The sequence below is a fragment of the Hirundo rustica genome, chromosome 18 (assembly GCF_015227805.2).
Source record: "Hirundo rustica isolate bHirRus1 chromosome 18, bHirRus1.pri.v3, whole genome shotgun sequence".
NCBI classification, from domain to species: domain Eukaryota; kingdom Metazoa; phylum Chordata; class Aves; order Passeriformes; family Hirundinidae; genus Hirundo; species Hirundo rustica.
The window spans coordinates 11,659,766-11,686,626 of record NC_053467.1 but is presented as its reverse complement, the minus strand read 5'-3'; the positions used below and the strand labels follow the sequence as shown (position 1 = coordinate 11,686,626).

The following is a 26,861-nucleotide window of genomic DNA, read 5'->3' as shown; positions in this document are numbered from 1 at the left end:
GGAATTAGGGGTTCACACCCCAATGCCCTGCTGACAGCTGAGGCAGCTTTTTGACGGCAAAGCTGCAGCAGCTCCAGGTTCAGCCTCAGGGAAGGCACTGACGACCTGGCACTTCCTCGTGTTGGGAACCCTCAGGCAGCCCTGGTTACCGCTAAGCCCCTGCCAGAGGGGGGCTCTGGGCACCCCAGGGGGATGTGCTGGCGAGGGCTGGCTCCGGGCGCAGTGTCCCTGGCAGCCAAGGTGCTCAGCCTGTGGAGGCCTGGCAGGGGCTGAGCTGTACCTGCTGGGCGGGGGTGGCACAGCAGGTACCTGCGAGAAGAGGTCGAGGGCTCCGTGCAGGTTGGCCCGCATGCCTGTCGGCGGCTCGCTGGTGATCTTGATGGAGTTGTCCAGCAGCCCCTGCGGGATGATGTGCGCCTCGGGGCTGGGGGCTGGCTCGGCGCTCATGAACAGTCGGTACTCGGGGTGGCTGTCTTCACTGTGGTGCTCCACCAGCTTCTCCAGCGTGTCCAGCCACCGGGCCACTAGGTGGATGTTCTGCAAAAAAAAAAACCCCACTCTGGACCTTGTGAATCTCACTTCCCCCCGCACCCCGATTCCTACTGCGGCTCCACTGGGGAAAGGTGCAGTTCCACACGACGGCACTTGGGCCAGGTACAGCCAGCTAGCCCCAGGCAGTGTCACTGCCATCGCCAGTGGGGGACCGTGCATGGAGTGCCCAGACGCTGGCAGGGCTCTATGCCCCAGTGTGCCCAGATGCTGGCAGGGCTCTGTGCCCCGGTGTGCCCGGATGCTGGCAGGGCTCTATGCCCCAGTGTGCCCAGATGCTGGCAGGGCTCTGTGCCCCGGTGTGCCCGGACGCTGGCAGGGCTCTGTGCCCCGGTGTGCCCGGTTGCCATCAGGGCTGTGCACCCTGTGGTGCTCCCACTGCCCCCACCCACCTGCAGGATGACCCAGTGGCCCTCTGCAGCTGCCACCTCCATGGCATGCTCCGCCACAGCCTCCTGGCCTTGCCCCAGGGATACGTTGTGGATCTTCCCGTTGTCAATGGTGAAACCCAGCCTCGTGCCTGGGAGGGGAATGTCTGCTGTCAGTGCCGGTACTGAGCCGGGGCTCCGCAGCAGCTCATGGCCGGCGGGGCTGGTGCCTGTCTGGGGTGGGCAGTGCCTCACCCAGTGCCTCCACGTCCTTCAGCGGGTCAACACCAGGGGAGAGGATGAAGAACAGGGGCGTGGAGGGGCTGCTCTCCTTGTACACCTCAGAGAGATCAATGCTCCTTCCTTTCACATACTTGCTTCCCATCTTCTCTTCCACAAATTTCCTACAGGAAAATAGGACCATCCTGTGAGATGGGAAGTCACTGGTTGCAGCTGGAGTGGTGACACTCTCAGGCTCTTGCAGGAGAGCCCTGTGCTGGGCACCAGATACCTGATGGCATAGGTCATCCTGTCGGGGCGCAGGCACCGCAGCACACACAGCTTCTGCAGGGCTGACTTGTTCTTCCAGTCCATGGGGAACACCTCGTTCTCCGGCGCCTCCATCTCCACAAACCTTTTCCATCGCTTTGCTGAGTTCTCGATGTCACTTTCCAGGCTGCTGAACTCTTCCATTTCTGAAAGTGCCTTCAGGTCCCCCAGAGAAAACTAAATCACTCCTGGGCTCTGCTGATCCTCAGGGAGCCCCTGCAGGCGATCCCGGACCTGCTGCACTAGGGGCTGTGCTGGCATTGCCCTGGCACAGTGGGCACCTGCACAGACCCACCTTGACGGCACCCCAGCCCTGGTGCTGCAGGAAGTCCACAGGGGACGTGACACCAGCCTTGGAAGGGAAGCGCAGGAGAAAGTCCAGCTCTGCTGGGTTCACTTCTTTCTTGAGGGCCAGGACCTGAGAGTTGGGAGTGCAGTGTCACAGCCAGCCAAAGCCCACGGCCCCGGCGTGAGGAGCGAGAGGCTCTGAGCATCCACAGCAGCACCAGAGTAAGAGAACAAGCCACGTGAATGCCTGTTGTACAGCAGAAGCCCCAGGCGTTTGCAGGGATTACCTGGAAGGCAACCTGGGCCAGGAAGATGAGTTTGTCCCTCTCAAAGAGGCCCTGTGCAGTGTACACATAGACCGAGTAGGTGATCTGGTCTGTCAGGTTGATCACCCTTTGCCGGGTGTCCTCGCTGGGGATCGCACGTTGGATGGCTTTCTCAAAGACCCCACTGAAGGCCTGAGGAAGATCCCAACAGGCATCAGCTTGTGGCTGCTGGGGTCTTGTCAGCAGCATGAAGGCTGAAACACTGAATCTCCGTGCTCCCCCAAGTCTGTCCCACCCGCAGACATCTCAGCCCCTCCTCACTCCCCATCTACCTTGAGAGAGAACTGGTAGATGGGGTTGATCTTGCAAAGGTCACTCAGGATGAAGTAGAGGAGGGATGCGCGCTCTGCTGCCGGCCGGTAGTTCTCTCTCGCAACGTTTATTTGTACTTCAGTGACTTTAGCTTCTTTTACCTGGAGATGCAGAGGGGTGGGTGTTACCAGAGCCCCGTCACATATCAAAGCGGTGCCCACCCTCCTGCTGGGTGCCCAGCTGAGCTGTCCCTCTGTCTGCAGCCCCAGCTCCAGGGAGCACATTTACTTTTTCCTCAATTTCCTTGGCTGTGCGCTTCGTTATCTCCAGGTTCTCCACCAGTGCCGTGTCCCGCAGGAAATCTCCCCCGGCAGCTGACAGCCGGGCGAGCAGTGAGTCCTCCAGCTCCTTCAGCTTGATCTTGAACTCGTTCTGGCTCTTGGTCAGGTTTGCCTGCGACAGCAGCGCCCAGGGATGTGTCGCTCAAGAGATCACAACAGCGCTGGCACCAGTCACACGGCCACCAATGCGCTGGTGCGAGGGGAAGGAGCATGTGTCCCCCCCTGGCTCCCAGCACCCGCAGGGTGAAGCGATGAGCGTGCCCAGGCACTGCTGGCTGCAGGGGCAGCGGGGGACCTGCAGCTGCAGGCTCTGGTCGGGACTTCCTTGGCTCTCCACAAGCAGCAGTGGCACACGGAGGGGAGCTCTCACGCTCCCTGCCCAAAAGCTGCGCAGTGCCCCGGCGTCCCCCACCCCTCTGACCAGCCCCTCTAACCCCTGTACCTTCAGGGCCTCCAGGTCCGGCCGCTCCCGGGCTACCACAGCAGCCAGCAGCTGGTCCTCCAGGCCCTCCCGTGTCACCAAGAAGTTGATGAGAGTGCACTGAGCCTGCACCTCTGGCTTGTAGTGCGGGTTGAAACATCGCGTGTGCAGGATTAGGCGGAACTGCTGGTTATACTCTACTTCTTTATCTCCAATTCTAATGTATCTGTTCAGTTAATTAAACAAATCAGTCTGCACACACTGGGCAGTAGTAACTCATCACAGACAGATGCCCTCAGCCTGTGTGCTGCTCCTGGCCACTTGGGATGAATTTCTTTGGTTGGGAAAAGCCACAGCAAGGGCAGAAGTACCAAACCAGACTCAGCAAGGCAAGGATGGAAGAACAGGAGTTGGAGACTGCCTTGCCACAGCCCCCCATGGCCTCTGGGGTGCAGTTCCTCTTTCAGCTTCTCATGCCATATGGCAGGTGTCCCAGGGATCATGTCCCTGAATCACTAAGTGCACTTGATGCCAAGGAGCAGAACAGCCAGAAAGGCCACATTCAGTACAGGTGTCCTCCATGGGACACACTGGAGAACACTGGGGGATGTGGCGAAAGCAAAAGGAGGATCAGGCTCCCAAACTGCCCGCTGTGAAGGTGCATCTACCAGCATTTTGGGGCAGCAGTGGCTGCTTGGGGCAGGTGAAACCCCTCAGCTTTGGGGTGTGCTGACCTGCCCTTGGCGGTCCTGCCCAGCAGCGGGTCCAGCACGGCCTCTATCGTCTCACCGATGTCCTCGATCAGCAGTGTCTGTCCTTCAGAGACCGCCTGGGCAATGATGTCCAGGTATCTGAGGGCAGAGAGGGGAGGTGTGTATGGCAGGCCTGTGCACTGTGGGGGGCTTGGGCTGCTGGGGGGGACTCACAGAGTGCTTTCCTCACACTGTACCCTCTCGGGACCCCGTTGTGCTCTGCCAGTCCCGGCCCCCACAGAGCTTTTGGAGGTGTCAGGTACACCATCAGGGCTGCTGCCCTTGGGTGCCCTGAATCCGATGGGGAACGTGATTGCCCTGACTCTGCTCCCTTCAATGGCAGGGCAAGAGGGGCTGGGGCAGCCTGGGCCTGTGCCCACCCCACAGCCCCTGGCCCACCTTCGCTGGCCCAGGCGGACAATCTGCAGGTCCTCCCCGTATTTGTTCTTGATCCACTTGCTGCCCTGCAGCTGGGCGTCCACGAGCAGCGGCCAGCGCTGGGTGCTGCAGAGGATGGCAGCGTTCTCGGTAGAAGTGCGGTCGCTGGGCAGCCCCTGGTTGTTCCAGGCAGCCACATCGGCAGAGTCCGTGAGGAGGCTGAGGGGGTCCAGGTCTGGGGTGATGGGGATGGGCACCTGCAGGGAGGGGCGGTTGGTGCCTGGCTGCGGAGGCGTGGGAGCCCCCAGTGCTGGTGGGCATGGGGGAAGGCACTCTGGGATGGGACCTGTGGCCTCTCACCGTCAGCCCGTTGAGGAAGGGGACCCAGTGCTTCTCCAGAAGCTCAGCCCTGTACTTCTTGGTGAAGTATCCGATGTAGGACACGAAGGCGGAGACCAGCAGCACGTCCCCGCACAGCGTCTTCTCCTGCTCTCTGAGCTGCTCCACTGACTCAGCCCAGCGGACGTTTTCGGATGCCAGGCCCCCAACGAGCCTAAGGGGTCAGAGGTGTGGTGGCTGCTGTAGTGCTGGTGCAGGGACCCAGGCAGGGGCTGGGCGGAGACTCAGCCATGGTGACCTGGGGCGTTGTCACCAAACATCTCCATGGCTGCCTCCCCCCATGAACGTCTGGCCCAATTAATCTCAGAATTTTTTAATTTGGGAAGGGTATGGGGGCTCTGCTGCTGCCACGGCCCTGGTGTCAGGGCCACCAGGCGATGCCAGGGAGCGGCAGCCTGCCCTGATGCTTCAGAGCCAGTGTTTGCATGGTACCTGTTTGCCAAGGTGATGACTTTGTTGGTTTCATCAGCCTCCTGCTGGCATTTGATCTTCTCTGCTGTGGCTTTCTCAAACTGGGCAGTGAGAGTCGCCAGATTTTCATTCAGGGCCTTTGGAAGAGAACAGCCCCAAAGTTATTCCCTTCCCAGATGGGAGGGTCCATGGTCCCAGAGCTCTGCAGCGTCTCCATCCCAGCTCGGTGCTTGGGCCAGGCCCTGGGGTCACCGAGTTCTTTTGCTCATTTGGTGGCTGAGGGGCTTGTGGCCGGGGGCTGCGGGGACACTTACGACAATTTTGCTCTTAATGCGACTCAGCCTCTGCTGCGCCTCTGCCAGCTCGGCATCAGCGTCGGCCACTGCCTGTCTCTTGGGCTTCACCGTGCAGTGCACCTCGTAGAAGCGGACCATGTTGATGCACCAGGAGCACAGCCCGGCTGCGGCCGTTGACTTGGACTTGATGAACTCTGGATTAAAGCTGGGGTCGTTCCGGTAGGGCCTGGAACGGGAGGACACGCCGTGCTGTGGCACTGCACCGCGGCTGCCGGCGCTTGGGTCCCTCTGGGTGGCAGGGTGGGAGAGCAGGGCCGACACCCAGATCCCGCTCCTCTCCTCCAGCCCTGCTGTGCTCAGGGCAGGCGGTGGTAGGGGCTGTGAAGGGGCAGGAACCAGCCGTGGACTCACTCAAATGCCTTGAGACAGGGCTCAGGGATGTTTTCCCCATCGTAGTTTTTTAAGCTTGCAAGGAAAGTGTCTGCTTTTCCTATCTTGACTTTTCCTGCTGTCCAGCTCCTGTCCTTGGGAATCTTGCCCTTTTCGGCCGTCAGAACCAACACAGCTGCCATCACATTCACTACCTCTGGTGGTGGCGCCCCAAAGGACTTCAGCTCCGTCAGGTTGTACTGGGGAGGGACCACAGGGCTGCTGAGCATCACCCCGTCCCAGGGCTGCCCGCACTGGCTGAGCACCAGCTGCCCACTGAGAGGCCACCAACCTTGTTGAGCGTGTCGAGGGCCTCACGGGCGGCAGAGAGCACCACCTCTGCTTCTGCCAGGTCGCTTGCACAGGCTCGTTGCTTCTCAGCCACAATCTGGGGAGGGAGGACATGGGATGGGGTAAGTGGCTGTAACCACGGAGCTCATGCTGCCCTGTCCCATGCTGGACACCAGCTCAGCACTTGGCACCTTGTTGATGGCCTCGACCTTCAGCTCCTCCTCATCAGCAATGGCTTTCTCCTTGCTGACCTTCTCCGTCTCAACACCCACCACGTGGATCAGTTTGTCCGTGTCCTCGTTCTTCTGCTTCAGCTCTATCTCCTGAACTGCCAGCATGGCTTTCAGGTCGTCCACCTCAATGAGGGGAGAAACAGAGCAGATAAAAGGGCTGATCCTGCCAAGTCCTGCCTGGTGGAGCAGCAGTGTCTTGGTATGGCTTGGGGCCCTCACAGACACTGTGACCATCCTGCAGGGACACGCCTGCTCTCTCCCCTCTGACCCAGTACAGGCACGACGCACAAGTGAGGCTACTGGCAGGCACCTGTGATGCTGTGCTCTGCAGCTTCAGCAGCCCCTTCTCCAGCCTCTCGATGCTGGCAGAGAGCTTGCTCCTTTTATCCGCCAGCAGGTTTTGGTAGAGCTTTATCTGCTCCAGGAAGGTCTTTGGCGTGGTATAATTATAGCGTCTCTCCACGGCCAGGTAGGTCTTGGACATCTCCTTTGAGCTTGTGTGGACGAAGGACATGAACTGGCTGATGGAGGCCTTGACCTCCGGCTGCACAGAGAGCACAGACAGGAGCTGCTGCAGCGGGCGGCTGTGCTGAGCCCTCCTGCAGCGCTGGCTCTGTGTCCAGCCACAGAGCAGAGTGACCCTTGTCATCAGCAGCACAACGCAGGGCTGAGATGCTGGTGCTAAAGGCACTGGTGCTGGTTCCTGTGCCCAGCTGCGTCCCTGACATCCCTGTGTGGGGATATTTTAAGGGTGGAATGGAAAGGGAGGGTTCGTCCTCACCAGCACAGGGCTGCAGGCTCTGATGCTGGAACCAGCTGTAAACTTATCCCAGACCTATTCCCAGCTTTCTGTTCCCAGCCCTCAGGGTCATGCCAGACCCCCGTCACTGGGCACGCTAAACACAGAGAGCAGCAGAGGTGCAGTTCATTGCCCGGTGCCCTGGGACAGCAGCTGTGCTGGGGTCCCAGCTCACCTCGATGTCCGGTGTTTCCTCCAGGAACCTGCTGCTGACGGACACGAGAGCATCCTCCGGCCACTCGTGGAACCAGTCGATGGCCGTGCAGTTGACTACAGCTGGGAACCTCCGGGCCCGCACACGCAGGGTGGAGCCCACGGGGGAGAAGCAGAGGACGACCTGGGGCAGAACAGCAGTGGCTGAGTGGGTGTCCCTGCTGTCAGGGTGGGGACAGTGTCTCCGCGGGCTCCACAGGATTCTGCTGCAGACCTGAGATCTGCTGCCTTCCCATGAACTCCCAGTATGCGTGAGGCGGTCTGTGGTTGGCACCCTGTGGCTCTCACCGGGGCTGGAACTGGGTCCCCTTTGGTGGCTGTGGTCAGCAGCTGAGCACCGTGCTGGTGTGGGTGTCCCTGGGAGGGCCCAGCATGGTGTGTGACCCTCTCTGCCCCCAGGGAGGTCAGTACAGGGCTGTTCTGCCCTGTGTCTCTGGGCTCGCAGCACCTGGGCAGTCTCTGAAAACACCTGTTGCCCAAACCCACCATCCTGGGATGAAACCTCCGTGTTCTGTGGCCTGTTGCAAAGAGGTTTTGGATGAGGCAAATCAGGGGCACAGACAAACCAACCTGGACAGCAAACACCCACCTTTAACTGGCGCCTGACTTTTTCTATAAATAATTTCCAGCAGTTTTCCTTTGTGTCCTCCAATCCAAGGGACTTCACTTGAGGCCTCATGGATGCAATGATGGTTTCCAGGTCAGTATCCTGAAAGAGGCCTGGCACTTCCCCGGACGCCAGGAAATCATTGATCACAACCAGGAAGGATTCTTCAGCCACCTGGGAGTCTGTCATCAGGAACACGCCGGGGATGTTCTTCACAGCTGCTTTGATGTACTGGGCAGCAAGGTCCAGCTGGGACAGAGAGAAACTGTCACCCTCCAGGTCAGCCCCCAGGAGGTATTCTCCAAAGTGACCCGGAGAGCTGGAAGGGAGCCTTGGGAAGGAGCCTTGGGAAGGAGCTGGCGCCAGGTGCTCTGCTCAGGCACAGGTCCAGCCCCTGGGCTGCCCACACCACCACCCCTGCTGTCACCAGTAGCTCCTGCCCATGCCTGGCTGGGGAAGCACTGTGTCACCTGTGGGCAGATCCTCGTGTGCAAACACAGTGTCACAGGGAGAGCAGAGCCTTGTGAGCTCATCCAGGCACTGTCGCTGCAGGTGGCCCTGAGCCAGGGTCCAAAGCTGCTCCTACCTTCAGGTCTGAGATGCCGTAGCCTTTCCTCAGCGTGATTTGGAACACGCTCAGGTTGCTGATGTGAGCTGCCAGCCGTGCCAGGCTCTGCTTTCCACTGCCTCCCACCCCCACCAGCAGTGCGTTGCCCCGAGGAGACTCCAAGATCCGGCTAATTCTGCAGATGTGAGACACTGCGTCTTCAAAGAGCACCTGAAGAAAACAGGAGAGGAAAGTTCAGTGCTCTGCATCAGGGCAGAAAGAGCAGCGAGTGCCCCACAAGGCACCAACCCAACCAAGCAGTGCGATGCCACCGTCCCACCTTTCCAGGGCAGAGCTGCCTGCCACAGGCACTCACCAGATTCATCGCTGCGTTCACCTCATTGTAGCTGTCCAGGGCTTCCCCAAGCAGGTCATTCAGAGCTGCCCAGCTTGCCACTGGCATGTACTTGGAGTCATCCATGCCCTGGGCAAAGTGGCAGTAGATGTTGGGCTTGGCGAACATCAAATCTTCATTGAGGTCCTGGGAGAGGCAATTCCAGCCGTGGGGCTCAGCTGTGGGGCACCTGGGGGCACCACTGGGACGGAGCACTCTACTTTTCCAGCACAACTTACTTGAAAGGAGGCTTTGCAGATGTCTGACAGCAGCTTCTTGAAGCTGTACTGATCCTCTTCATCGACAAGCTTGTCTCCATACACCCTCTCTGCTTCGTGAAGCCAGAGACGCACCAAGTCCACAGGGGTCTTCAGGCACTCGGGGGTGGAGAAAAGTAGCCCCTGACAAACAAATCCCATGGCCCTTAGGGTAATTTTAGCGCTGCTCTAGCTGATTGCAAAGGATTGCTCTGGGAAGAGGCCAAAGCCCTTTTCAGGGACATGGTATTCTGCAGGGAGGTGGGATGAGGAAAGGGAGGAATAAGGATATTTTAGAACAAACAGCTCTCCCATTACCTGGAATATGTTGGAGAGGTCCCTCAGGTTGAAGATGTAGTGGAACTTGATGGCTGTTGGCAGATAGTTGGAGGCAACCTTCTGGTGCAGGGCTGTTGGCAGGACAGGGGTTGAGCAGGGCCCAGGTCCCCAGAGACCCCTGAGCCTACCTTCCCCAGGGGCTTGTCCCACCCCAGCGTGGCAAAGGCTCACCCAGCGCTGCTGCCACCAGCTGGGGCTGCATCTTCTGGAGAGGCACTGGCACGCTCTGCCGGGCCAGGTGCTGCTGCAGGATGGTGCCGTACACCGTGTGCAGAGCCTCCCGGCTGGGAAAGCACACGGCGAGGACGCAGAAGTGGCGCTGCAGAAAGGGGCAGAAATTGACGCGGGCACTGTGCTTCACAAGGGGCTGATGCAGCCAGCTGGCACTGCGGGGTCCCCTGCCTCATCCCGCCCTCTGGAGAGCGAGGGTGCAGGTGGAGCCCTGCCGCCAGGTCCTGCACACCTGCAGCCGTGAGTCGATGGTGAAGGAGCCGGCGGTCGGGTTCATGCAGGCCACGTACTGGCAATTGCGGATGTCCTTCAGGGTCAGCTTGTTCCTGTCGTACCTGCGCAGGGACCAGCGCTGTGACGCTTTCCCCAGGGATGGGGACAGGTTCCCCCATCACGCTGCGCCCATCCAGCACACACCAGTGCCCGTGGTCCAGGTGCTGCCGGATAAGTGTGTGTGGTGCCACGGTGCCGTACTTGTCCACTTCTGGCATGTTCATGTCATCGATGAAGTAGATCAGCCTTCTGGTGCCAGGTGGGCCAAAAATTCTTCCTGATTTCTTCTCCAGGGGTTTCTCAAGGACGGCTGCAGTGAGAGGAGTAGGTGGGTGAGGGGTCGGCCCTGCAGGACCCCGCGGCACAGCCCGGTGCGGGGCCAGCTGCTGGCCTTACCCTGCAGCATGGCCGAGGTTGTGTAGAAGTTGAGGGGCACAGACTGCACCAGATACTCGTCTGTGCTGAGCGCTTCCAGCTTGTCCCACATCAGGACTGACTTTCCCGTCCCTGCATTCCCCACCAGCATCACCGGCCGCTGCTTCTCCATCAGCAGGTCCATGAAGTAGCGGAGGCGAATGGTCTCTGTGGTGTGCACCACGGCAGCCTGGGGAGAGGCACTGTCAGTCCCTGCATTGCCCCGGCGCTGGCAGAGGCAGGATCCTCTGTTGGGGCAGCGGGCAGCGTGCCAGAGCCCTGCACAGCACTCCTGGCAGCTCCAACAGGCAGCTCTCTGCATGCAAGCCTGGTCCCTCTCTAAAGCAACATGTCTTGCATGCTCTATTATTCTAAGGACTTCCTGACCAAACCCAAGTTATTACACAGAACAACATGGACAGTTCCTGAAACTGCCCCACAGCCACAGTTCCTCCCCCATTTCCCTGACAGCTTAGAAAACCCCCCAGGATGCCTCTGTAGGAAACACTAATAGAGTGCTAAAGGACGTTTTGCACTCAGGCAATAGTCACAGCTACTTTGCGAGACTCTCTGAAGCTGCAGGTTAATCTGAAGGTAAGGGAGACATGGAACTCAGAGCCCTTGCCTGAGGCGTCTGTGGGGTAAAGGGAACCACAGGAAGCCATCGGGTGTGATGGGTGCTACCAGTCCAAATCCTGATGGTGCTCCATGGATCGCTGTGGAGTGATAGTCAAACCAATCATGTAAACACAGCGCTTGTGAGAAATACCTGTAAGGGGATGTCGGGGTCGAGCTCAAACTCTGGCACTCTTTCATCCCAGGGATTGAATGTCATTTTTTCTGGATGAATGTAATAGTCAAAAATTGTCCCCTGATTAGGAAACTTGATGGTTTTAAATTCTGTCAGCCACCACTTGCTGAACTGCTGGCGGTGATCCACTAGCTGGAGGACAAAACAGAGTCACTGAGACCCCAGACATGTGATGGGATGTGGGGTTGGGGCAGGTGCTGGGCAGTCCCGTGGCTGTACCTGGTCCTGGTACAAGGCCCCACCAAAGGCCCAGATACAGGCGAAGACAAAGAAGAGCTCGTATTGCTCCCGGGGTGAGTCTGCTGGGACGTTCTTTGGTGTCAGGAAACATTCTAGCAGGGACAGAACTGTCTGTATGGCCGTGACCTCAGGAACAGGGGTGATTGTCTTGAACCCAGACCTGAGCTTCTCCAGGCATGGTGGCAGGTACTTGTCAAAGAGGATGGTCAGAGCAGCCTTCTCAGACTTCACTGTCCTTGTCTCGATCCAGCTGGTCACAATGCTGCGGGAGAGACAAGCGGGGCTGCAGTGAGCATCCCATCCCATCCCATCCCATCCCATCCCATCCCATCCCATCCCGTCCCGTCCCGTCCCATCCCATCCCATCCCTGCCCATCCCATCCCATCCCATCCCATCCCATCCCATCCCATCCCATCCCATCCCATCCCATCCCTGCCCAGCTCACGGGTTCCAGCCCAGGTCTGCGGGGTTGATGTAGAGGATTCCGGCCCGGGACACGGTGGCCGGCGTGGCTGTCCGCAGGTGGCTGATCTCGAAGATGAGCCGCATGGTGGGAGTGAGGGGGATGCGCTCGTTGCTGGCCAAGGTGAGAACCTGGGGGAAGTGGCTCATTGTGAGGGATGTCTGGAGTTGGTCTCCCCGAGATAAAAAGCGAGCAAAACCCCTGGGGTGTGATGGCACCAACCTTATTGTCATCCATGACTGTGTTCAAGGACTCGATCCACATGGGATCAATGTCTCCATCGAGGATGATCCACTTGGGCCCATCGTGCGTGATGTTGGCCAGGTCACGCATTGCTGTGGAGAACAGACCTGCCCCACAGAGACTCGGGTTATTCCTCTCCACACACAGCCATTTGCTGGAGGGCATGTGGGACTGGTGCTCCCATGAAATATATTCCTTCTCTCTCCCACTCCGGGAAAGAGCCCCAAGGAAAAGTCTTCCCATTCCATCTCACATCCCATAAACTGAGCTCACAGCACTGGTGTCTCACCATCCTTCCATTCCCGTGTGGCTGGATGAATGATCCCAAACAGCTCGTCGCAGGTCACAGCCTTGGGGTCGAGGTCCACAGTGACCGGCCTCCTCTTCAGCCTTTTGTACGTCTTGTTGAGAGACTTCAGCACCTGCGGAGAGAGGATGGTGCTGCCACAGGTGCTGATCCCAGCAGGGCGATCCCACAGCCTTCGGCCGCCTGCAGAGGGGGGGCACGGAGCCCTGCTCCCACCCGGACTGCTTCTGGGAAAGCACCTGAGCCCCTCTGCAGAGCCAGCTCCTGGACAGGGCACTGTGGCAGCCCGGGCCCTGCCAGCCCTGTCCTGTCATCCTGCTGGCACCACAGCACACCCAGGATCCATTGTGAGAGCGTGCCCCTGGCTGCTCTCTGTCCCTGCTCTGCTCCTGGGTGTCTTGGGCAGCCCCTGAGCTGTGCATCCCAAACCTGCTCAGCTGCATGGGTCAGGCTGGCACACACAGTGCCTGAGGGCCTGGCATGGCCACGGCTGCACTGCTGTCCTCTGCCAGAGCCGGGGTCTGAGGGCCCTCACCAAGAGGCTGTGGGGGCCATGGGACACACTGGGCTGAGCCCAGAGGGGCCCCATGTCCTCAGGATGGTTTGGCCGCTACCTGGGACTTGCCGCAGCCGGCATTGCCGACGACAAAGACGGAGTGTCGCACTTGTAGCAGCTCCTCCAGCTGCACCACCTTCAGCACGAAGTTCTCCTCTGCCTGCAGCTTCAGCTCCAGCACAGACTCACGGATGACCTGGGAGGGAGAGCAGGCACTGACCACCAGCAGCCTTGCAGAGACCCTGGAGATGAGCTGGCCAACCCCAGAGACCGTCAGCCTCTGGATCCTGCTGGGACTGGGACGTCTCTGGCAATGGTGCCATGCTTGGGCTTGCACCTTCTCAAAGTTGAGATCCCTCTTCCTGGGAACATCCAGCGCTGGAAACAGGTCTCCAATCAGCCCCAAGAACACAGGCAAGTCATCTGTCACGATCTTGGGGATATTGAAGTCTCGTAAAGCTCTCATCAGAACCTGGTCCTCTGCAGAGCCAGGATCCCCCCTCTTCAAGGAGCCTGCCACCACCAGCACGGACTTGATGGCCCGCAGCCCCCAGTCGTAGTGGTCCTGTGACAGGGAGCAGAGAATCACCATTTGACTTTGGTGAGGGAGAACTGCTTCACACAGCACTGCAGAGGATCACCCTGTGCCTCGGCCCCCAGCCCGGTCATCCACACGGCACCCGCTGGGCTGGACCTAAACTGAGCTTTTTTACAGGAAAAGCCTCTGTCAGTCATGGGGGCGATTTGGAACTGGGAATCTGACCTTCCTCTTGGAGACACGTTTATAGTGTAAATCACCTCTCTTGAAATGAATATCTGAATGCTCTCACCTTAACTGGCCTAATTCTAATTCTAACTCTAATTCTAAAGTTCTAATTCCAAGCTATTCTGCTTTTGGGCTTCTTGATTCCTTCCTGAAGGCAGAAAGGTGCCATATGATGCTCCAGGTAGAAGTGGGTCTTCCCACTTCAGTGTGTCAGGTTTAGTGATCAATGGACTCTTTCCTCTCACAGACAGCACTGTGTAATATTGTCAATTACCTGTTTGGACAGCAGCTCCTTGCAGAGTGTGTAGAGAGTGATGAACTTTCTTGCCAGGAGCCTGGCATCGAGAAACCCCTCTGCCACAAGCATGATTTCGCAGATCAGTTCAAAATCGGGGACCACCATAGCGCAGGGCCTGGAGAGGAGCAGCTGCAGTTGTCAGGGCTGCTAACCACGTCCTTACCCTCCCACAGCTCCCAAGGTTTGCCCCCAAGTCTCCAGTGTAACAAACAGTCAGTTGCTGCAGTGACACTCGCTGGGGTCTCCTGCCCAGGCTCCTTCTCCGAGTGGGGCTCCTGTTCCACCGGACTGGGGCACACCAGCCCTTCCGCAGTCACAGGCTGAGTTTCACCAAGGACAGGGGTCCCACAGCATCTCTTTGCCTCCCCTTCCAGTGCTCCACCACCATTTTGTCAACTCCCAATTGGATTTGTAGTTGAGGGTGGCAACCCCCCATGCAGAGCCCGCTTGGCCACCTCTGGGGAGTGCCAGGATGGTGCCAGGGGCTCCCTCACACCAGGGCCACCCGTGCACACAAACACCCTTGGCTCAGGTCGCGCTGTGGACGTGGCACATGAGTGCCAGCAGGGAGGAAAGTGCTGCAGCAGCACTGACCCACCTGAACAGAGCTTTCAGATTCTCAGGCAGCTCTGTCCGCCCGGCATAACCAGGGTTCATGGTGATGAACAGCCCAACCGATGGGACCAGGGAGATGGTCTCCCCGAGGAAGTTGAATGTTTTCTTCTTGGAACGGATTGCATCTTGAATGCATTTCACCTGCCAGGTGAACAGAGGTGTTGGTGCTGGCAGTTCCCAGCTCCCTGCCCGGTGCCCTGGATGGCCCTGACTGCTCCCCAAGGTGAGCCTGAGGGTTCGGCTGTGCCAGGAATAATATTGAGATCTTGCTGAAGCCACAGCAGCAGGAGAGCTGGCCTTAAACCAGCTCCTTCCGAATCACCCCAACTCCCTGTCCCAGGTGATGGCAGAGCTGGGGGGTGACAGGTCACCAGAATGGGACACAGCTGGGCTGTGAGGTTTAACCGTGCCCAAATCTCCTGCCCTGCTGTGCTTCCACCCCCACCCTGTGTCCAAACAGCATATAGTGGAGAGAACAGTGGCAAACTGTCCTGCCAGTTGGGTTTAACTGGGGCAGCATCCAGGACACGAGCGGGGAAGTCTCTTTGGCACCCAGTGCCACGGGGTCGTGGGGACAGCGCACACCTGCACCGCAATGACAGACAGGACCTCCACCAAAATGCGATTGAACTCGTCGAAGCAGCCCCAGGCACCTGTCTGGGCAAGTCCTTTGTAGATGTTCCCACAGGACTGGAGAGAAACAGAGCAGTGGGACAGGGCTCAGGCACTGCGATCCCTCACGGCAGCTGCAGTGGGGGATTTGGTGACAAAACCCGAGTGCTGAGACCTGCTCACGCCTTACAGATTGTGCTCTTCCCTGGAGAATTTCCCCCCACTGCCGAGGGTCCCCTGGGCTCCCATAGACCCAAACTCAGGGTCCCCTTGTCTTGGAGACCCCACGTTTGTCCCCTCGGTGCCACCATCCCGTTGTCCCGCGCCCTACCTTGTAGTCCATCTGCTCGGAGCAGTTGAACACGTAGACCATGATGCCCACGGCCCGGCCCAGGTCCTTGGTGGTCTCAGTCTTGCCGGTGCCTGCAGGGCCAGCGGGGGCTCCCCCCATGTAGAGGTGAAGGGACTGTGTCAGGGTGATGTAGCACCTGCAGGGAGGGCGCCGGGGCTCAGCAGGGCCCGTGGCGTGGCCACAGTGCCGGGGGCAGGGGAGGTGTGGGGAGCCAAGCCCCAACCTGTCCGTCAGGGGGGTGATGACCAGGCGGGGGGTGTTCCCCAGGTACTCGTAGGCGTACAGGAGCTGAGCGTCGCAGATGTTGGCGAAGCAGTGCTTCTCCCCGTCATCCCAGCGGTGCCGGAGCTGGGACTGCCAGGCAAATGCCTGGGAGCTCTCCACCTGCGGGGCAGCTGGCGGTGGGGCAGAGGCACTGCCCGCCCTGGCCGGCTGGGACAGCGACACACCCGCGCCCCGGGACCGTCTGCCACCTCCCAGATAAGGACACTGTGCAAAGGGGTCCCGGCGCCATGCTGGGGTGCCGGAGGACGATCCCTCCTCACCGCCCAGCCCAGTCCACACCCACCCACAGAGGTGCCCGGCCCGAAAGTAATAGAATGACAGGAAATCCGTGCTCCAAAGTTATGAGAGATGCTGCAGCAAAAATCCCCTCTGGTACCAAATACCTTTGTTTGGATCATTTTGGCCACGACGTCCCTTGCATGGACATCAATAGTACAGATTGTCATGATCTTCATTCTGTCTCCAGCGCTCAGGTTCCCAAGGAGCAGGGAAATCAGGGCATTCAGCCGAGCTATCTGGGAAGGACAGAAATAATGGACATGGAGGTGATGCCCTCATTTGTCCACCTCTCGATGACCCCTGGCCTGGCAGAGAGGCTCGGGCTGGCTCCAGGTCAGGTGCGGATGATGCCAACCTGCTTTTTGTTATAATCCTTCAGGGCGTTCTCGTAACCTTTCTCCAGACTCGCAAAGGCAACACCAACCTCTGAGGTCCAGGCGATCTGGGTGCACGTGAGAGCGACCTGCAGCAGACCACGGGGACAACACGGCCATGAAGAGGAACCTGCTGTGCCTGCCCGGGGTCTCTGTCCCTCTCAGAGCCGGCTCAGCCTGGCCCCATGCGGCAGCACCCACCTGTGCTGGGTAGTCAAACACCCACTCCTCCCGTGGCTTGTCCTCATAGGTGCCCAGGGCCAGGGGGATGAGGCTGCGCAGCGTGGAGCGCATGCGCTCCAGCAGTCGGTTCAGCCAGACCTCCACCTGCAGGGTCGCATCCAGCAGACCTGAGCCAGTGCTCCCTGCCCACCCAGGCTGCACAAACCGCCCCGTGCACATGGCAGTATGCCACAGGAGAGAGTCTGGTGCTGGTCCTGCAGGGCACAGCCCAAGGGGTGCGATGAGGGGTGGTCTGAGGGCACACAGCCAAGGTGGAACCACTCTGCAGCCCTCGAGGGACTGTGAGGCTGAGCAGGTTCACATGACTCTGCTGCTCTGTACCTACAATGCAGGTGCCGTTCCTGGGGGTTTTGGCCAAAAATCTTTGTAATTGTATTTTTATACTCCCGCCAGGCTGTTAGCGCACAACCAGCAAAAGCTTCATCCCCATCCTCCACCTGCCCCCTGCCCCAGCCTGCAGAGTCTCCAGGAAGCTCAGCTGACCTGGCCGGACAGGTCACAGTCTGCATCGAAGGGCACGTACTCCCCGTCCCGGCTGAACATCCCGTGGGCCATCTTCTGAGGCTTTTTGTCTGAGCCCTGCAGGAACTCCAGCTTGGCCAAACTGTCGAACAGCTTCGTCAAGTGCCGGGACACCTGAGAGCAGAGGCACGGCCACTGTCAGGATCCGCTGCACGTGTGGAGGTGTGGTCAGCAATCGGATCTACCCCGGGTGCTCCCTGGGCACTGCTCCCCCAGGAAGGGGGATCAGGGATGGCGTTTTGCCCATGAGAGTGAAAAATGTTCTAAAACTGCTCAGACAAGTGCAGGGAAATGGCACAGGACTCATCCTCATGCTCACACACAGCCTATACCTCAACGGGCTCGGTCCCCTTCGATAAAATATCCAGTAGGTCCGCAGAGGAAACAAAATAGAACCGGGGAAAAGCCAGTCTTTTGGTCTCAAGGTATTCAGCCAAGGCCTTCTCACAGACTGCCAGCCTGGCAGAACACAGAAACACCTTCCATTAACCCCCGTATTTCAGTTTTTCTCTTTGCTCTGTCCTTGTCTCGCTGATGCTTCAGGGGAATCACCCTCTTCCTCTGGCCTCCTTGGTCCTTACCTGTCCTGCAGCTCTTCCAGCTGGGTGTGCAGCCCGGGCTTGTTGGTGCATTCAATCACGTTGGGAGTTTGTACTGCACCAGCCATTAGTTCCTGGAGAGGAAAAACACTTCAGCCAACCTGAACAGGCAGAGAGGTGCAGGGAAAAGAAGAGGGGGAATGGGCTTTGCACCCGGAAATCCTTGTCAATGGTATCAAATTTCTTCGACTCCTCTGGCAGTTGACTGCGTGTGTCTTCAGATGCTATGAAGATCGTTTCCAGGTGACTCCACTTCCTCTGTACCTCAAACCAGATGTTGATAACAGTGTCACTGGTCGACAGCTTCTGCTGCCAGTCCTGTGCCCTCTGAAGGAAGAAGGCTCGGTATTTGGAGGCCAGCACATTCTGCAGCTGCATTTGGTTGTCCTCCAGCGTCTCAATGAGTGCCTCATCCATCTTGAGCAGTGGGAGCTGGGTCCTGCCGTGGGGCTCATACTCAAACTCCATTGTTGCCCAAGTCGTGTCCAGGGCATTCAGCACCTGCAGTTGTGGCACGAGGATGAGCTGGATGCCGTGGTGCTGGGCCCAGCCCCGGCAGGGAAGCAGGAGCACAGAGGGGCGCCTGCTCCAGGCGTGGGCTCCACAAGCTCACTGTGCTCCCTGTGGGCTCCAGCCCCAGGAACCGGGGCACAAACCCTTGACAGCCACAGCGTCGCATTGGCACAGGGGTCTCAGCAAAGCAGGGGAGGAGCCGAGCCCCATTTACCTTCTCCATCCCAGCCTCCTTTGACGCTTTGTCCACAATGCCCCGAACCTCCTCCTCAAACTTGTGCAGGTTCAGCTGCAGCAGATCCGCGAGGGTGGTGCTCTCGGACATGGTGAATTCCACCTGGAGCAGAACCAGCATGGTTGGGACGTGGACTCCCCTCCACAGAGAGGCAGTCCAGCAGCTCACTAACACCACATTTAGACACCCCACACAGGTGTTTGCATGTGGCCAGATTTAAACCCAATGGCACCCTTCCCTTGCTGGGCGTGAATCTTGGGAGCCTCCTGGGCTCCTTCAGGCAGGTGCCTGAAGCCTCCCGGGCCAGGGATGGGTGGGAGGACTCGGGAGCACCTTGGTTGTCTGCACGAGCTCCTGCCAGTGCCGGTCCCTGATGGCTGGGTTCTGCAGCTCGCTCACGGCGCGCAGGGACGTCATCATGTTCTTCATGCTGCTGTCCAGCCCCGTGAACGCGTCCCAGCTCTTCACCTCCTTATCCAAACTCCGGATGTCTTTAGCGAATTTCTTGCACTCGATATCCATATCCTCAACGTTAAGCTCCGCCCACCTGGTTGTTTTCCAGGAGGCGATGCTCAAGTTCACCTGGAGGCAGGATACATTTTCACAACACGTGATTAGCACAAGCACTCCTGCCTGGGAAGAGGAGCAGCATGCCCAGTGCCCACACACCTTGTGTGCCCACCGGGCCCCCCACCCATGCACACACCATGCAGACCTGCTTCAGATGTAACCTGCCCCTTGTCTCATCCTCCCTCTGATGGCACTGAGCTCTCTGAGAAGCTGCAACAGCTCTGCACCTTTGGCTGCAAGAGCAGCCTGCTGTCCAGCCCTTGCCTGGGAGCAGCGTTGGGCGCTGTACCCTGGCTCCAGACCGCAGCACATACCAGGGTGACCATGTCCCAGAGCTCCTTCAGCAGGCGCAGATCCTTGCGACACCTTTTAAGCTGTTTGTACTCTGGGACCGACACCTCAAACAATGCAGCTGAGGTGGCCAGGGCTTCCATCTCCTTCTCCAAGGCCGCGATGCTCTTATGTTCCTGCATGGAGGAAAGGAAAAGGTGTCGGCCAGGGACTGTATGCCTCTATTCCAGCAGGGGCCCCGTCCCTGCTGCAGGGCCAGACCCTTCCTGTCAGCCTGGGAGCTGGAGCCAGACCTGGAGTGGCTGCCCCTCCCCAGCATCCAGCGTGGCCAGGCAGTGCCAGTGGGGACAGCAGTGGCCCTGGTGTCCTCCCCTTCCTTACCCTGTTCAGTGACTTGTAGGGGTCTGGTTCTGTGTATGAGAAAGGGGCTTTTCCCTGGAAACTCTCCCGGAAGGCGAACTGCTGGACCTGTGTGGGAGGATGGGGCTCATGAGGGCAGCCAGGACCCTGCGGCTGGGAAGAGCAGCAGAGTCCTCCCAGAGGTGCTGAGGAGCTGCCTCCCTCCCAGGCGGGCACCTCGAAGTCCTGGCACTTCTTGCGGAGGATGGCGGCCTCGGCGGCTTGCAGGGGCGCCGCGTTATCCGCCACGCGCAGGCACAGCCTCTTGTTGTTCTCCCAGTGCTCGGGCAGTTTCTGCAGCGGGCACCATGTGGGGTCACCAGCCTGGCCCCAGGGAGCCCCTGCCCAGCCCCCCACACCCTCAGCAGCCTACCTTGAGCAGCAGGTGGATCTCCTCCGGCATCTTGTCCCCGTAAGTCTTGAGCACCGCAACTGTCTCCTTCAAGGGCTCAAACATGACGTCAGTGGCCTCCTGCCTCTCCCTGACCCTCGCCAGGTGGCCCATCACCGCCACCAGCCCTTCATAGTCTCCCTCCTCCAGAGGTTTACTCAAGCCGGCAGTGGACTCCTCGATGAAATCCTGCAACTCCTGGAGACTGAGAGGACAATGGTGCTCACCAGGTGTCCCTGGGGCTTGGGGCTCACTCTGCAGGGCATGACCCTCCAGAAACTCACCCCTGAAGGTGCCTGGAACCTGCACTTTCAGGGCTGTCTCCCTGGGTCAGCCCTGCCCCAGCACACCGTGGTGCCTGTGCCTCGGCTTAGCCGGGCTTCAGTCACTGGGAGCGCCCGTCCCTGCGCCAGGGCTCGCCAGCCCTTACCTGCTGGTGACGTGGTGGGTGAGGTACTGCCGGAGCACCAGGCTCTGGCCCTTGATGGCAGCCAGCAGCGCCTTCTTGAAGGGGCGGCAGTCACTCTGCAGCCACCCCCCAAACACCTTGGTTTCCTCAAACTCAGTCAGCTCTTCGTGCAGTCCCTCGAGTGCGTCGATCTGGGGACAGGAAGGGGTCATAGTCTGCGGCTGGCACCTCCTCTAGGGCACCCCAAGCACCCAGCACATCTCAAGGCACCCATCCCACACCTCCTGTTGAAAGAGCTGCAGGGGCGGTATCCCGGGCGCCAAAGGCTTCTCTGGCGGCGGCTCCGCCTCCCCCTCCCCGGGGGCACTGCCCAAGGTGAGGAAGCGATGCAGGAACTCCTCGGGGCTCTCCTGCCACAGGTGGGAGTGCTCCTCAAAGCTGGCACTGAATTCTTCACCTTCCGCCATGGTGCTGACCACCAGCGACATCAGCTTCTCCTGCATCCTCATGAGATCCGCCTGCTCCTCCAGCGCCGCCTGAAGGGACGGGCAGAGCTCGGGGACCGGCTGGGGACACCGGGCACCCTCACCCGCTTCCTGCCGAGCCGGGAGCTGCTGCCTGTGAGGAACTCACCTTGTAACTGACCGCGTCCTTCAGCAGCCGTGGCATGGAGGCTGCCACCGCCTCCATGTCCCCGAGCAGCCCCTCCACCAGCACCAAGAAGCTGTCGCCGCTCCCCGCCTCCAGGGAGGGCTGGTACTGCACCCGGCCCTCGGACAGCTCCATTTTCACCTCGAACAGCGGGGACACCTGGGCCTGAAACGGGTCAGTGCCTGCTGTGGGGCTCCACGTCCCACAGCCCCACAGCCCTGCCAGCTGCAGGGAGCGCGGGGACAGCCGCGTTTGGCCGCTGGCCAGACTGACAGCGAGCGGTGGGACACCCCGAGCCCAGCACAGGGACACCCACTGCCAGAACACCGGGACCTACGTCCGGGGCCATGTTGGTGAGCAGCAGCTGCAGGGACTTGTGGACGAGTGCGCAGAGCCCGTCCAACACGATCCTGTCTAGGTATTGCACATAGTCCAGCCATATCCGCGAGGACAAGTCAGCCTTAAACAGATCTGCGTTCTCCTGCCACGAGAAAAACGGATGCTGTTTGTCAGTGAACACCCAGCAAAAGGTCCAAGATCTTCCTCATGTCCCTGTGAGCCATCCAATGCTCCAGGGCCACGTTTCACCTTCACCATCCCCTGGATCTTCTCGCCTGTACTCTCGATGAGAGCACGGCGCTGAGCTAAGGCATTTTCTTTCCCGTCGAGGTCCAGGAGCGCCGTTTCCTTGTTGTCCTTTCTTCCAAACAAGGGAGTGGCTGAACAGTCCTGCAGGGAGAGAGAACGGAGCTGAGCCAGGGAAAGGACAATCCCAGCCAGATGTGTCCCAGAAAAATGCCTGTGAAGTGCCAGCAAACATTACCTCCATCAGCTGGGTGATGTTCTTTAGGTTCAGCTTCGCTCTCTGGACCCGTCTTTGCAGGGCATTCAGGGTCTCCCTCATCTCCTGGATGTATTCCATGACACCTGGGAGGGAAATGGACACGTTGAGCACATTGTGGAGACACCCCCAGGGCAGTGGGAGGTTACTTTGTGCTGGAGACCAGGAGCCCCCAAAACGCACAAGGAGGATCCCCAGCCTTGGATGGCCAAGGTGGGGGTCCATACCTTCATGGTTCCAGAACAGAGACCGCTCAGCACTGGCCAGACGGGCGTCCAGGGCCTCCAGCTCCCTCGCCAGCAGCGGCTGCTCCACTGGCATCAGCTGCTGCTTCACCTGAGCCAACACACCCACAGGTGAGTGCTGCTTCACCTGAGCCATCATGTCCTCGCTGAGCACTGAGGAACAGGGTCCCCAGCCCAGAAACACAGTGGTGGGGGGCAGGAGGTGGACAGCAGCAGCCACAGCTTGGCTTAGCCAGAGGATGGGCAGGGACCTGAGGTGATGTTCCTGCGGTACCCAAACCCCCCCAGTGCCTTTCAGCCTGGAAAAGCAGCTGGGTTGTCTCCCCTTCAGAACCTGCCTCATTGTACCAGCCCACGATGAGCTCCAGGTTGTCCCCTATCTTTTGAAAAGTCTCATTTTGGGCAAAGAGGCTCTCAGCGTTCCTTGGGATGTCCGGCTGCTGCTGGATCTTCAGGTACTTCACCTCCCGCAGGACGGCAGAGAGCTGCGGGACAGCGCAGCCGGGAAGGGCTCGTCAGCAAGGCCCCTGGAGCTCAGGCAGGGCGAGGGGCTGCTGGTGCTGCCCGTGCCAGCACCCACCTTCCTGCTGAAGTTCACGCGGAGGAGGCCAGACTCAGGGTCCCTCTGGAGCAGGGGCTGCTCCAGGCTGAAGTGGCAGTCCTGGCCAGGACCGCTTGCCCACTCCTCGTAGATCCTCTTGCTGTAAGATTGCAGCAGCCCCATCATTTCCTCGTACTTCCCGGACACCAGCTCAGCCTCGGCACTCGCCATGGCGCTGTCAGAGCCACAATAAAGCTGCAGCAGCAGGGCACGGGAGGGGACCCGCTCCGGCCGGATCCTGCCCCGCTGCTGCCCCACGTCCCCGTGGGATGACAGGGGACCTGCACCTACGGGTGGTCGATGGCCAGCAAGTCCTTGTGTGGCCCCTCCAGCCGCTGCTGCAGCTCCAGAGCCCACTTCAGCTGCCCGGCCACCGGCGGCATGTTCTTGTGGACGGCTGGGGCCCCCGTGGGCGGTGGTGGGGACACGAACCGGGTGTCGTACAGCGCCTTCACGCTCTCCAGCTCGGCCTCGAACATTCCCAGCAGGGCCGAGTAGCAGGGGGAAGCCTCAGCCCTGATCAGGGGTCGCTCCAGCACAGAGGCAAACATGTGCACCAGCTGCAGGAGAGAGAGGCGGGCACTGGTTCCTGCGCCCCGGAGCAGCCCCGGGATGGGCGAGAGCTCCAGTTCCTGTGGGTGCCGGGATGCTGAGCCGGGGCACAGGTACCTTCAGGGCAGCTGTCAGGCGGTTACAGTCATCAAAGCCCTGGCAGAAGATGGCAGCCAGCTGCTTGTTTGCATCCTCAACCTTCTTCTGGAACACTGCATAGTCTCTGTTCCATTCCTGCCATTGAGAGCAAAATGGTTTAAAGTGGCACAGCCCCTGTGCCTCCTTCCCAAATCCTTCAGGAAGGATTTGCTGAACTCGGAGTGTCCAGAGCCCTATGACCTGCTCAGAGCCAGCCCTGTGCTGCTGTGGGACAGCCCCATGCGTCCCCCTGCAGCATCTTCTCACAAGAGATTTTTTTTCTTTCCACTTAGGCAATATTAACACCTCCATTCCAGCATCCATTACATTTCCACTCCAGCGTCTGCTCACCTCTTCATCGGGATCCAAAGGATCATATTTGCATTCGGCAAAAGCTTTGGTGGCTTCACAGATCTCCTCAGAGATCTGCAACACCCAGGTACCAAGGAAGTTTCCTCGCACCCCTCCCAGCACCGTCTTCTCCAGCTTCAGAAAGTCGACGGCCACCTGGAACAGCTCCTGGCAAGCGTAAACCTCCTTTTACCCGGCTTCCCCTGTCCCGGGCTGCAGGAGCTGCAGCACCAGCACAGGGCTGAGTCCTCCCAGCTCAGCAGCCCGAGGAGCATCCCCACAGGGGTGGCTTAGGGTGTGCCCATCCTGCCATGGGGGCTCAGGGCTGGGGGGAAACGGTGCTGGGAACGGTGTCCCTGAACTCCCAGTGACATCCCACTGTGCCAGCGGTCCCAGGCTGCAGCCGGGTTCACCCTGTGCCGCCCCCACCCCAGGATCCCCAGGGCAGGGAAGGGCTGACTGAGGCTGGCACTGTGCCCTGAAAGCTCTGCTGTCACCTTGATGTCCTCGAGCCTGTGCAAGAAGGCGTCCATCCTTCCAAAGATCTGTGTGGGGGGAAACTCCCAGACCTGTGGCTGCTCCTGGGAGGGGAGAGGGGCTGTCAGTCTGCTGCTGGTGTGCAGGGGCTCAGAGGTTCCTGCCCCATCCCTGCACCCACCGGGAACAATGAGGGCATTAGCTCAAAGCAGTAAGTGCTGTAGGACTGGAAGAACTTCTCTGTGGTGGAGATGGCTAATTTGAGTCCCTCCAGGGTCTCCTGGGGTTCTCCTTGCAGCCCCTTCAGCATGTCCTCTGGGTTCAGGAATTTATAGGTCTGGGACAGACACAAGCAGGGGCCGTTGTCAGGAGGACGTGAAGGCTCCTCCTGCCCCTTTCAGCCCCGCAGACTTGCTGGTGGCTGCCTTCAGCCCGTGCCTGCCCCAGACTCTCCCCAGCCCTATGGCGGGCTCTGCTGTTCCCTTGTCTAAGGGTGTCTCGGCATCACCGAGACTGGACTCTCCACATCTGCCCAGAGAGGCAACTGGAGGGGACAGGGGTGGGTCGGTGCTGGCCCTGGGGCTGTACCAGGCTGATGAAGAAGTTGCAGATCTCCTGCAGGACGCGGGCTATGTGGGCAGGAGAGTGGTAGTGCACGCAGTGAGCCCGGAGCAGGCAGACAGTGCAGAGCACCTTGGGCACGAAGGGCCGCAGCTGCGGGAGCAGAGCCTCGTCAGCATGGGGCCGTGGCACAGCCGGGGGGATGTGGGGGGTGTGTCCCCCCGAAGCCTCTGGGGCTTTGCCACTGCACAGAGGAGGCCACCAGGCTGTGCCTGGTTATTTTGCCACACATCACTTACCTGGGAGTAATCTGCTTGCTCCATCTCCTCCAGCAGCGCCTGCAGCGGTTGCAGGTGGAGGCTGACATCACTGGCTTCCTCCAGACCTGGGACATGGAGAAAATCTGTGTTGGGATGAGGACACCTTGTTGGGGACAGCCACCACCTTGTCATGGGTCCTCACCACCAGTGACAGCCCTGAACATGTTCTGCAACGATGGCAAGTAGCAGCTGTCAGCCTTCTCCAGTGTCTTGGACAGCACTGTCACTTGGGGTGAGAGCAGCTGGCAGGGAAGAGGCGTCAGGATCAGCACGGGCGGCTCAGCATGAGGGGCTCAGCATGAGGACACATGGCCACCGTGGGTGAGACAGTACCTGCTCATTGATGCACTCCAAATTGGTCATCCTGGTCTGCCAGAAATCAAACTCGACCCTGGGCAGGGGGTGCAGCCCCTCCAGCAGTTGCTGCGCTGGGTCCTGGCTAAAGATCTCTTCAACCAGCTGGAACCACTCGATGATGACGCTCTCGATGGTGTGCAGCACTGTACCATCTATCGGCCCCACCAGGCTGAAAGGCAGATGGGTTATGCCCCCTGGGAGCCCTGAACTGCCCCAGGGGAACCCCAAACAGCCCTAGGGAAGCCCGTCACGCCTGCTTGTGGCCATCTCTGCCCGTGCAGAGGCCTGGCATGAACCCCTCAAACATTGTCTGCTGCAGGGGATGGCTGTGCCCAGGGCTGCGCTGGGACCGAGCCACTGTCCCAGCTCCCATCCCTCCCCGAGCCATTCATGGTGTCCTGGGCGCCTGCCAGGCTTTTCTGGCACCAAGTAATGCCAGCAGCACCCACCAGTCCAGGGTGGCGCCTGAGTCGTCCCAGCTGACCAGGTGCTCGGGCAGTGGGAGCAGTGGCTTTCCCTGTATCTTCCCACTCATCACAAACATCTTGTTCTGCAGCCGGTGAGTCTGCTGCACGACGTCCTCCATCACAATCCTGGGCCAGCCCGCCCCCTCATCCTCGCTCAGGAGCAGGGGGGACACAACCTGCGAGACAGGGCTAGGTCAGGCTCTTGGTCATGACCTCCTGTGCACAGGGCAGCGGCACCCCAGAGCTCCCTCTCGCTGCCCCTCGGAGCACTCTCAGCGCAGCCACGGCTGATGTTTATCTCATCAGTGTGACCAGAGGGCCCCTTGCTCTGGGTTTCCAGCTCTCACGGCTCGGGAAGTGCTGGAAGTGACACAGTGAATGCATCTAGCAGAGTCAGGGGCTGGCACACGAGCAAAAGCCCCCAGCAGTGAGGGGGAATAGTGGGGGCTCCTGGAGCTGATGCAGCTTTTGGGTGCTCGGAACTGGCAGCAGGAATATTTAGGGGAAGTTTGAGAAAAATCCACTTAGACATTTCCCAGCTGCAGGGTAGAGGTAAGTGGGCATTATTA

At 59.6% G+C, this 26,861-nt stretch overlaps 1 protein-coding gene across 2 annotated transcripts in view; it reads right to left on the bottom strand.

Moving 5' to 3' along the window:
- The window catches only part of DNAH17 (dynein axonemal heavy chain 17), a 31,958-nt gene that overhangs the window by 4,473 nt on the left and 624 nt on the right, over positions 1-26,861 (bottom strand). Inside the window, exons 2-73 of one of the 2 annotated variants that reach the window (XM_058422912.1) lie at positions 26,275-26,468; positions 25,802-25,994; positions 25,611-25,710; positions 25,448-25,533; positions 25,176-25,301; positions 24,769-24,924; positions 24,608-24,691; positions 24,111-24,293; positions 23,739-23,855; positions 23,361-23,629; positions 23,049-23,244; positions 22,807-22,953; positions 22,451-22,559; positions 22,206-22,309; positions 21,971-22,111; positions 21,720-21,863; positions 21,365-21,547; positions 21,013-21,267; positions 20,753-20,922; positions 20,305-20,527; positions 20,109-20,225; positions 19,914-20,000; positions 19,556-19,708; positions 19,005-19,253; positions 18,651-18,773; positions 18,077-18,424; positions 17,906-17,997; positions 17,657-17,783; positions 17,286-17,438; positions 16,761-16,886; positions 16,541-16,648; positions 16,290-16,421; positions 15,845-16,005; positions 15,601-15,757; positions 15,243-15,347; positions 14,641-14,798; positions 14,019-14,157; positions 13,316-13,543; positions 13,037-13,174; positions 12,405-12,537; positions 12,095-12,222; positions 11,855-12,003; positions 11,388-11,670; positions 11,127-11,300; positions 10,340-10,547; positions 10,088-10,253; positions 9,903-10,005; positions 9,611-9,758; positions 9,419-9,510; positions 9,083-9,244; positions 8,826-8,990; positions 8,489-8,680; positions 7,885-8,151; positions 7,258-7,419; positions 6,594-6,827; positions 6,242-6,406; positions 6,052-6,147; positions 5,742-5,959; positions 5,349-5,556; positions 5,056-5,171; positions 4,585-4,777; positions 4,246-4,481; positions 3,829-3,945; positions 3,116-3,320; positions 2,621-2,785; positions 2,353-2,493; positions 2,042-2,212; positions 1,762-1,884; positions 1,429-1,622; positions 1,173-1,321; positions 942-1,069; positions 310-537 (exon numbers count right to left, since the gene is read on the bottom strand). In XM_058422912.1, the coding sequence (XP_058278895.1) occupies positions 310-537; positions 942-1,069; positions 1,173-1,321; positions 1,429-1,622; positions 1,762-1,884; positions 2,042-2,212; positions 2,353-2,493; positions 2,621-2,785; positions 3,116-3,320; positions 3,829-3,945; positions 4,246-4,481; positions 4,585-4,777; positions 5,056-5,171; positions 5,349-5,556; positions 5,742-5,959; positions 6,052-6,147; positions 6,242-6,406; positions 6,594-6,827; positions 7,258-7,419; positions 7,885-8,151; positions 8,489-8,680; positions 8,826-8,990; positions 9,083-9,244; positions 9,419-9,510; positions 9,611-9,758; positions 9,903-10,005; positions 10,088-10,253; positions 10,340-10,547; positions 11,127-11,300; positions 11,388-11,670; positions 11,855-12,003; positions 12,095-12,222; positions 12,405-12,537; positions 13,037-13,174; positions 13,316-13,543; positions 14,019-14,157; positions 14,641-14,798; positions 15,243-15,347; positions 15,601-15,757; positions 15,845-16,005; positions 16,290-16,421; positions 16,541-16,648; positions 16,761-16,886; positions 17,286-17,438; positions 17,657-17,783; positions 17,906-17,997; positions 18,077-18,424; positions 18,651-18,773; positions 19,005-19,253; positions 19,556-19,708; positions 19,914-20,000; positions 20,109-20,225; positions 20,305-20,527; positions 20,753-20,922; positions 21,013-21,267; positions 21,365-21,547; positions 21,720-21,863; positions 21,971-22,111; positions 22,206-22,309; positions 22,451-22,559; positions 22,807-22,953; positions 23,049-23,244; positions 23,361-23,629; positions 23,739-23,855; positions 24,111-24,293; positions 24,608-24,691; positions 24,769-24,924; positions 25,176-25,301; positions 25,448-25,533; positions 25,611-25,710; positions 25,802-25,994; positions 26,275-26,468 (11,700 nt within the window). The remainder of the gene's footprint in view (positions 1-309; positions 538-941; positions 1,070-1,172; positions 1,322-1,428; positions 1,623-1,761; positions 1,885-2,041; positions 2,213-2,352; positions 2,494-2,620; positions 2,786-3,115; positions 3,321-3,828; positions 3,946-4,245; positions 4,482-4,584; positions 4,778-5,055; positions 5,172-5,348; positions 5,557-5,741; positions 5,960-6,051; positions 6,148-6,241; positions 6,407-6,593; positions 6,828-7,257; positions 7,420-7,884; positions 8,152-8,488; positions 8,681-8,825; positions 8,991-9,082; positions 9,245-9,418; positions 9,511-9,610; positions 9,759-9,902; positions 10,006-10,087; positions 10,254-10,339; positions 10,548-11,126; positions 11,301-11,387; positions 11,671-11,854; positions 12,004-12,094; positions 12,223-12,404; positions 12,538-13,036; positions 13,175-13,315; positions 13,544-14,018; positions 14,158-14,640; positions 14,799-15,242; positions 15,348-15,600; positions 15,758-15,844; positions 16,006-16,289; positions 16,422-16,540; positions 16,649-16,760; positions 16,887-17,285; positions 17,439-17,656; positions 17,784-17,905; positions 17,998-18,076; positions 18,425-18,650; positions 18,774-19,004; positions 19,254-19,555; positions 19,709-19,913; positions 20,001-20,108; positions 20,226-20,304; positions 20,528-20,752; positions 20,923-21,012; positions 21,268-21,364; positions 21,548-21,719; positions 21,864-21,970; positions 22,112-22,205; positions 22,310-22,450; positions 22,560-22,806; positions 22,954-23,048; positions 23,245-23,360; positions 23,630-23,738; positions 23,856-24,110; positions 24,294-24,607; positions 24,692-24,768; positions 24,925-25,175; positions 25,302-25,447; positions 25,534-25,610; positions 25,711-25,801; positions 25,995-26,274; positions 26,469-26,861) is intronic. The other variant, XM_040081668.2, reaches the window with a different exon arrangement.